Below are 10,155 nucleotides of genomic sequence, written 5' to 3' on the forward strand. Positions count from 1 at the left end.
TTATTTTTGTTAATAATTATGTATTGTTATTTATTGGCTATATATTATTATTATTAAAATTTTGGATTAAATTTAATTACAGTCAAACCCTAGCTTTAATTAAATAGTAAAAAGGAAAAATATTTTGTGATGATAAGCCCTTGAATTTTTCATATAAGCCTCCATCCTTCTATTATATTCAATTAAGTCCTTAAAATTTTATTTTTGTCTAATTAAGTCTTTAAAATATAATTTTGTTCCATTAAACTCTTTTTTTCAGATGAAAATTGCAAAAAAAAAATATTATTTCTTGCCAAATCAGCATACATGTCATAGTTCCTTCAATGATGCCAACATTTACATAGCATATATTTGAAAATATAAAAGCTCTTTGGATGCTAACGTGGCCTATTCTATGAGTCATTCGTAAACAATAACTCAAATATTTTATTTTGTAATGTTAGATTTAACAAATACAATTATTACTGTTAACATGGTAAAAATAGCAAATTTTAATGGTTTTTATGTAAAATAAGACTTAATTAAATAAAAATAATGTTTTACGTTTTTAATTAGATAAAAAAATTTATTTGAGAAATTTTTGAGAAGTATAACATTTTTTAGCATTTTAGTAAAACAAAATTACAAATTAAAGGTATATACTTTAAAATCATCACTCAAATCCGTTTTAAGTATACTTAATACAATTACAATTAAATTTTGAATGATTTAAAAATTAGGGAATGAAGAAAGGTTAGAAAGATGAAATTGTGAGAAATAATGTGTATCAATGTGTATAAGACTAAAGGGTGAGTAAATAGTAAAATCAAAAAATTATTGTGTGAAATTGTGTTTATTGTGATTTGGTGTACTCACCAATTGTATTCTTTGTTTGTTCAAACAAATAAAAAAGTGATATCAGAATTGCTGTAGCTTTCCAAAGCAAAAGTATTGTGCAAATCGATACTATGGCAGAATATTACAATTGACACTGAAAGTCAAAATTCTACGTCTGGCCATTAGTTACATTTCAGAAATAAAAAATGTTGAACATACAAAATAAGTGCTTAAACACAGTTGTTCTATATGACATCCAATTCACTACAAAAGCTTTACTAGAGTGCTTAAACATTTTCAATACAAAGAATTATTATTCAAATTATTAGCACCTTAATATTAGCCACTGCAGACTTCATGATCTCACAATTCTCCTAATTTTATGACTGAGAAAGGATTGGGCAATGGAAGCGATTGACGGGTAAGGCCTTGAGCAACTTGTTGCATGGTTGGTCGAAGTTGGGGATTGCCATTCAAGCACGCACATGCTAGCTTTGTAATAGAGACAACATTCTTTGCAACTTGCCTTACTGGTGGTGAAAGACGTTGGTCTATGACATCTTTAAGTAAAATTTGTTGGTTGTCATTTGGAAGTGATGTTGATGCCGATGCCGATGCCGATGCTAATGACAACGATGACAAAGATGAAATCAAATCACCATCATACCTCCCTATAAGTATTTCCATTGATAGCACCCCAAAACTGTAAACATCACATTTCTCGTCTACTTTCATTGTATAAGCCAACTCTACATAGAAAAATATGTCTAATTAATGTGCCCTATTAAGCAATAAATATATCTAATCAATACCCTATTATGCAAGAATATTGAGAATACTATAAAATAATGTTGAAAAGATATTTCGAATGTTTAGAAGATTACATGAAAAATGAAATTCAGAGATTTAAATAAGATTTTATACTTAGTTCATCAATTTGATATATTGAATATTGAAAAATTAAGTGTTAAACTTAAAAGATTAATTACACATTTGATGCTTGAATTGGAGTAAAATTCTTTGATACTTAAATTTAAAAAGTTACAATCTTAGTACTACCTGCACTTTGTTTTAACGCATCAATTTGCATACAAAACTAACACTTTAATTGAATGATGACATGTTTAAAGCATCTTAAGAAAAGAGATCAATAAATACCTGGAGCTATGTACCCGAAAGTGCCAACAAGTGAGGTCCAATTAGAAGAGTCGGATTTTAAAAGCCTGGCTGTGCCAAAATCTGAGATATGAGCCTCATAATCCAAATCCAGAAGAACATTGTTGCTGGAAATGTCTCGATGAATTATAGGTGGTGAATGGTCATGATGCATATAAGACAAGGCATTGGCCACTCCTTTTACAACATTTAGCCTCTTCTCCCAATCCAACTCCATTGCCTCGTCCTTGTTGCTTAACACCATTCTCAAACTTCCCCTCTCTACAAACTCATAAACCAAAAATGAGTTCTTTGGATGTGAACAAAAGCCATATAGCTTCACAATGTTACGATGTCTTATTTCTGATAAAGCGTGAATCTCGCTTTCAAAGGCTTTCAAGTTGATGGAAATCATGCTATCTTCAGATTGGTGAAGTTTCTTCACAGCAACCACCTCACCATTGGGTAGCGCAGCTTTATAAACTGTTCCATAGCCTCCTGAACCAATGCAATTGTTGGAGCTGAAATCTTCGGTGGCTTCAATAATGTTCTCATAAAGTATTCTTCCATTATATCCCCACAATGTGAAAAAATTTCCAAGTTGTGCCTCCATTGACTCAGATTTTCTGGTTCGATTCTTTTGGCAAAGAGTAAGGAAACTTCTAGCCATGATAAAGAGAAAAAGAAGACCAAAGAATGGAATCACAATGAAAATGATGACTTTGGTGCTTTTTCTATGACCGTTGCTAGCAGCAGCGACAGCACAAGGCATTAGTCCAGTGGCGTTACCACATAGGCCCTTATTGTTTCTTAAGGCATCAAAGGAAGCCTCATGAAATGCCTTAATGTTCGGAATAGGACCTTCTAATTGATTGTAAGATATATTCACAACTGTCAAGCTTTGCAAATAATTAAAAGAATTTGGGATGGAACCATTGAGCATATTGTGAGATATGTTCAATATTTCCAAGGAATGTAATTTTGCAAGCTGTTGTGGTATCTCTCCAATAAGTAAATTCTGACTTAAATCTAGATTTTGAAGACCATTTATGTAGCTTATTGAAAATGGAATGCTTTCTTCAAGTTTATTCTTGCTCAAGTTCAGGTCCAATAACTTTGAGCAGTCTCCAAGTCGAATAGGAATCGGTCCACTCAAATTATTTGATGCCAAGTTAAGATGTTGTAGATTTGAAAGAACTCCAATCTCTGGTGGAATTTTGCCTGAAAGTTGATTACCACTTAGCAAAAGTTTGTACATTAGTTTCAATGTTTCCAATTCCTTGGGAATCTCACCAATGAGATGATTTGAAGAGACATCGAGTTCCTGTAATTGAGTTGCATGCTTCAGCTCAGGTGGTATCTTTCCAGAAATGTTATTATTGGAGATCTGTAGGCTTGCTAGACTATGGCATTGCCCCCAGTTTGGCGAAAGTTCACCATAAAATTTGTTGTTGCTTAATGCAATATAATTCAAATTAGGATATATACCGAAAGCTTCTGATATATTTCCTGTCAACTGGTTTCCTTCAAGCCTAACTCTGTATAAGCTTTTGCAGTTTCTTAAACTTGATGGGATCAGACCCCTCAAATTGTTGTTAACAGCCCCAAGCTTTTCGAGTTGTCCACCGTGGCATACATTCTCTGGTAATGGACCACTGAAATGGTTGTCCGATATTTGGAATGATTCCAAATGAGTAAGATTGCTGAACGAAGGAATTGGCCCTGATAAATGATTAATTTGAAGATTTAACTCCATAAGCTTCGTCATGTTTCCAATTGAAGCAGGGATTGAACCAGAGAACATATTTTGATCAAGGTCGAGAGTAGATAAGCTGGTCAATTTTCCTATGGAAGCAGGGATTGAACCATAAAACATATTTTGATGAAGGTAGAGAGTAGATAAGCTGGTCAAGTTTCCTATGGAAGCAGGGATGACACCGGTGAGATTATTACTTAACAACTGCAACGTGTTAAGAGATTGAAGCAATCCTATTTCATTGGGGATAGAACCAGAGAGCTGATTTTCATACAGATAGAGCCATACCATGTTACTTAAGTTTCCTATAGATGTTGGGATAGGACCAGTTAGTTGGTTGGCTGAAAGATCAAGCATATTAAGTGACTTCATCATTCCAACTTCTTTAGGTATGGAACCATTGAGCCTGTTTTCAACGAGGACAAGTCGGGACAAATTGTGCAAGCCTCCAACAGAAATAGGTATTGGACCGGTGAGATTGTTCGCATTAAGGGTAAGTATAGAAAGTGAACTCAACCTTCCGATTTTAGAAGGAATACTTCCAAAGAAATTATTCAGTGACAAGTCAAGCCAAGTGAGCGTGGAAAGGTTGCAAACCTCTTCAGGTATAGAACCACGTAGATGGTTATCACGGAAATTGATGTAGGAAATTGAACTCAAACTCCCTATTTCTTGTGGAATGGAACCATTGATCTCATTATTTGCCAAGGAAATGAACTCAAGACTTTTCAATAAGGAAATTTCCAATGGAATATTCCCAGAAAAAGTATTGTATGACAAGTCAAGGTGGGTGAGCTTGGAAAGGTTCCCAATATGTGAGGGAATGGACCCATACAGTGAGTTATTATGAAGGTTAAGCCACACCAGGTTAGGGAAGAAAAAAAAGTTAAGACTATGAAGTGTACCTTTCAAGTTCAACATATGATCTGCAAGGCTTAGATTGGTGATGGTTCCAGCCATGTCGCAAGTGATTCCGACCCAGTTGCAATGGCTGCCTCCAACCCACGAAGAGAGCAAAGTTTGGGTGTTGTTGTCAAGGCTAGCTTTCCATTTTAGAAGAGTTTCTGTTTCATTTGCAGCAATGGAGGATGAAGAAGCAAAAACAGGGGGAGACTGATGCAGGACGAGCATGAGGAAGAACAGGGCTTTGAATGGTATCATGAAAGATGCCATGATTTGGATGGTTCAAAAAGTATTGTTTGTTAATTGTTGTAAATTACATTGGCTGGCATGGTCAGGTATTTATGCAAAATACTAGAGCATTTCAGCCACTACAAAACATCCACGTCAAGTGGAAAAATACAATTTTAAGACCTACTGGTCTTTTCCGTTTAAATCAATTTCCTTGGAAGTTTTTTATAAAAAAAAATTCCAATATAGAAAAAAATTATAAATATTGATATTTAAATTTCAGACCTATTGTGATTATATAAATTAATTAAATTAAATTAAAAAAAAATTATAGATATTGATTACTGATTTCTTTATTTTCTTTTATAAAGTAAATAAAAGATGATTTTATTTTGGTTAATTTACGTTTATTTTAATCAAAAGTAAAGGTTAAAATAATTTTCATGATAATTAATTTCAATGAAAATTTTATATACATCAATAAAATTTTTAAACTTAGAAAAATGAGTTTATAAGATTACGACATATCATTAGGTCATAATTAAAAAAAATAAGTATGTGGAGAAATTAATGAATTAAAAATTATCTAATATAAATTTTATAAATTTTATAAACAAAATTAAAAAATTACATGTATTTTATAATAATATATTTATAAAAATTAATAAATTTTTAAAAGCTCTATTGTCTATATATCTATATAAAATAATAATTCAATTATTAAATGAAAATACCAATTCTATAAACCATAAATCAACAGTCAAGTTAATATATAAAATAATAATTCTAAAATATGTGTAAATTTTTACATTTAATTTGGTTCAAGCCAATCTTTTTATCTAATATAAAGTCTTATATAATTCTTTTGGCCACCCATTTCTAATGTGTTCATGGTAGCAATTAAATTATATATCAGAAGATATATAAGAATCATCAACATTACAATGCAACAGAAAAGACTTAAATGAATTAAATGAAATTTTATAAATGAAGTTAATATCATACACATTTTAGTCTTAATTTTTAAAATTTAATATCTTTTTATTTCTATTTAGGTAAAAAACTAAAATTTTCATCGAATTTGGATAAAATTAACATCCCTAATGCAATGGGAATCATTTAAAGTCCAATTAAATTGGTAATAAGATTGATTTAGGTAAGATTAAAAATAGCTATGAGATTGGATACTATATCTATGATATTAAAATCAATTGTGAATATATATATTTCGACGCAAATAAATGATGCAAGTGAGTTGAATTATAGTTAGAAAAGAAATAATTGTTAAATATATTAAATTAAAATTTATATGTAATAAAAATTTTAAATTATTTAACATTTATAAAATTAATAAATAATTAAAAATTCATTAAATTATTTTTTATCAAATAATAATTTTATTGATAAATAATTAAAAACTAATAAAAATAATAAAATATCAAATGATTTTTTTCTTTAATTTTTTATTAATGATGTAGTTATCTATTTTTAGTTAAAATAATAATATAATATAATATTAAATTTATAGTTAGTTATTAATTTTTTTATATAATAATAAAATTTATTAAATAATAATTTTTAATGAATATATATAACAATAATTTTATATATTTATAAGTTTATTATATAATAAAAATTTTCATTATATTAAATTAAAAAACTATTTCATAATTTATTAATTAAAAATAAAAAGAGAGCAAAAATGTCAACAATGTCTAAAGCTCCCTGTACCCCTTTCCGATCAATGCAGTTTAAGTCTTACACCGAAGCTACGTAAACATAATCAAATCACACCTTTGTGATCCAAATAGCAAAGCACAGTGTAATTGTATCAAAAAGTGCTTAAATGCATTAAACAGTGACACAATTCATTTTAAATGAGGTTTTAGATGAAATTTTGTAAGCAAAATTTGTGAATTTTTTATTAAAAATATTAAATAAAAACTAAATTTAATTAATTTAAATTAATAAATTAAAAAAATTGTGTTACATAAATCGAATTGAGCATTTAGAATAAAAGTATAAAAGCATAAAATAAAGAAATTTTTAGAAGGCATATGATTTAAAAATAATTGACCTTAAATAAAGAGCTTTTTCATAATATATTCTTATGTTATTTTATTTAAAAATAATTTTTTATTTATTATTTGAAAATATATTCTTTAATTTGTAAGCTAAATCCAGATGAAGTGAAAAAGTTAGAATTGAATTTGTTTCACATAAGATTTGGAGTTTTGATTCTTATGATATTTTATTTAATATCTTGCAATCAAGTTATTCGATAATTAAAACGAAATTATAACTTTAAAAGCCATATCGATTTTTAAAATATAAATAAATTTTGAAAAATTTTAATCAAATTATTAATTTTAACACTAACTTATTAGAAGTTTCACCAACATGCTAAACATAACAAATTTAGATGAACATTTTAAAATGAAATTTAAAAAATTCTTTACTACTAATTTAATAAAAAATTTAAATTGATAAACTAATAGAGCTCAAAAAAATAAATAAGAATGTAAACAAATACAAAACATATCATTTATTGTTCAATTTTAATCGATATTTATTCGACAGTAAAAATGTCTATCTAAAGAACAAATCAAATTATTTTCAATTTTGTACACTCAATCTATGAAATAAAATATTTTAATTTATCGATTTTGATTTTTAATTTTATTTTTTAAAATTATTTTCAGTAAAAAAAAAACTTTATAAACTTTACCATAACTTTATATAAGTATTTTTCCATTAAAAATACCTATAGAAGCAGATTTTGTCTGAAAAAATAAATTTATTTTGAAATAAATTTGAAATGATTCTAAATTTTGTTCCAACGTGTTTGAACTTTTTTATTGGGTTTATCATGTTATTTTTATAATGGATCCAATTACATATTATTTTAACTCAATTTATGATAAATACAAGACCATTTCACTTTCTATGAAATATCCACACCAAGTGGAAAAATGCAATTTCAAGACCGGCGGGTCTTTTGCATTTTAATTAATTTTGTTGGATATTTTTTGGAAAAAAAGTTGCAATATAAAAAAAATTGTCAATACTGATATCTAAAATTTAAATTTATTGTAATTATATGAATTAATTAAATTAAAATTTTAATTCTTTCATAAATATTAATTATTGATATTCTTTTCTTTTCCTTTTACAAAGTAAATAAAAAAAATTAGTTTAGTTTGTGCTTACTTTAATCAAAAGTACAAGTTAAAAATTTTTTGTGATAAATATTTTAAATGAAAATTATCTGATATAGCAACTAAAATTTTAAACTCAATAAATGAGTTTATAAGATTACTACATATCAATAGGTAATAATTACAAAATTAAGTACATAGAGAAATTAACAAATTAAATTTTATATAATATAAAATTTTTAAATTTTATAAAAAATTAACATGTATTTTGTAATAACATTTATAAAAATTAATAAAGTTTTAAAAAACTCTATTGTCTAGATATATATATATAAAATAATTCCATTATTAAATAAAGATACCAACTCTATAGACCATAAATAAACAGTCAAGTCAATATATAAAATAACAATTCTAAAATACGTATAAATTTTTATTCAGTTCAAGCTGATGTTTTATCTAATATGGAGTCATCCATTTCTTTTGGCCTCTCATTTCTAACATATCCAAGGTGCTAATTAAATTATTGGTCGAAAGATACGTAATAGTTGTATTTGTAGACACCCATTTGTATTTGGGGTCAACCGATGACTTTTTTCGTAGTATTATTATTATTATTATTATAGCATACCCTATTCTTATATTATAGTATATTATTATAGTATAGTATATTGTTATAATATATTATTATATTATTATAGTATAATATATTATTATGGTATATTATATTATATTCTATTCTATTATTATATTTTATTCTATTATTATATATTATATTTTTATCATTTTTCTTTCCTTTTTCTTTTTCGATTCACGATTGAATAAGGTAATTGAAATCTTGAATCAACCAAATAAGAGGAATCCCATCGGTATAGTCAAAGAATCAAATTAGAGGTTTTGATTCAACCCAGACAAATCAGCAAGGACATAGCCTAAAATCATGCTCGAGTAGAATCCAATTGCAAGATTTAAACCTGGATTGGTTCTATCTTATCCCTAAAATCCCTACTGAGGATTGCCTATAAATTGGACAAGATTTCTAAGAACAGGATAGGATTGGTTTTAAAAGAGAAGAGGCTTGGTGTTTAAAATTCTGAAAAAAATTTTTGGGTGCTGGGTTTATGAGATTTTTGTTTTAGAGTATCTAGATTCAAGGTTTTGGTGCTAAAGAGGGGTTTGGATTTCTAGTTCTCATTCTGGAGTGTTGGAATTGAGATTTTGGATTTCTAGGATTAAGGTTGGTTTTTGAAAAAATTTGAAGAATTTGAAAAAAATCTTTAAAAAATGGGTTTGGGGATGAAATTTTGAATTTTTCAGTTAAATTTTTTGGTAAAATTTGAGTTTTCTGACCACTTTTTGGCTATTTTTTAAAAATCGGTGAGCTTTTCAATTTCTAGTTGAAAGCTCGTCTTTCTTAGAGAGAAGTCAGAAAATTTTCAGTTAGAGAAAGAGAGTAGAGAATTTTTGAGGAAAAACCGAAGACCTTGACTTTTATACTATCCTTATGCAACATTGTTTCTGAGTGCTGAGATCCACGCGTAACCCGACTAGGATCCATACGCCACCTATGGTTCAACCAAACCCGATCATAGGTTTTCTTTTTTCTATTTTAAATTTATTTTTTGATTTGATTATTTATTTATTTATTATTTTATTTTACTGATTTTTATTATTTATTAAATATTTTGCAAAAATTCTTTTATTTTTGGAAAATAATAAAAAAAGGAATAAAATAAAATAAAAAATTTTTTTCAAATAAATTCATGAATCCTACCAAACTATTGGAGAATTTTCATGGATTTAAATTTATGGAATCTACCAAACTATTGGAAAATTTCATAAATAAATTTTAAAAAAATGAAAAATAATTTTTATCCTACCAAACTATTAGAAGATTATTTCCTAAATTATGTCTTACCAAACTATTGGAATATTTAATGAATTTTCTCAAAAAAATAAAATTTTATAAATATCTTTCAATAAAATCTCACCAAACTATTGAGATATCTGCCTTAAAGTAAATCTTACCAAACTATTAGAGGACTTTACTAATTTTTCTAAACAAAATATAGTAATAAATCCAATGACGGAGACTCTTCAGAGTGGGATACTAATCTCTATAAATACTTCTGAGGTGAA

General features: G+C 27.3%; 1 protein-coding gene across 2 annotated transcripts; it reads right to left on the minus strand.

Moving 5' to 3' along the window:
- Positions 1-882: 882 nt before the first annotated feature.
- Positions 883-5,001, minus strand: LOC111309945 (uncharacterized). 2 transcript variants are annotated; one of them, XM_089748185.1, is made up of 2 exons: positions 1,975-5,001; positions 883-1,439 (listed from the first exon to the last, which is right to left on the minus strand). In XM_089748185.1, the coding sequence occupies exons 1-2, from the start codon at positions 4,898-4,900 to the stop codon at positions 1,180-1,182; spliced, it is 3,186 nt and encodes a 1,061-aa protein (XP_089604311.1). In that variant the 5' UTR covers positions 4,901-5,001; the 3' UTR covers positions 883-1,179. The 2 variants fall into 2 exon arrangements, with proteins under 2 accessions (XP_089604311.1, XP_022764703.2); XM_022908968.2 differs by having other exon boundaries at positions 883-1,487.
- Positions 5,002-10,155: the final 5,154 nt, after the last annotated feature.

This window comes from Durio zibethinus, chromosome 19, assembly GCF_047325235.1.
Source record: "Durio zibethinus cultivar Kanyao isolate XHJ-2024 chromosome 19, ASM4732523v1, whole genome shotgun sequence".
In the NCBI taxonomy this organism is placed as follows: Eukaryota; Viridiplantae; Streptophyta; class Magnoliopsida; order Malvales; family Malvaceae; genus Durio; species Durio zibethinus.

What these genes read in the sequence shown, in the direction of transcription:
- LOC111309945 (XM_022908968.2), bottom strand. Translation starts at nt 4,900, where the DNA reads ATGGCATCTTTCATGATACCATTCAAAGCCCTGTTCTTCCTCATGCTC. An exon ending in TTTCGGGTACATAGCTCCAG is followed by an intron (nt 1,488 to 1,974) that starts GTATTTATTGAT and finishes AAATACTTATAG; the next exon opens with GGAGGTATGATGGTGATTTG.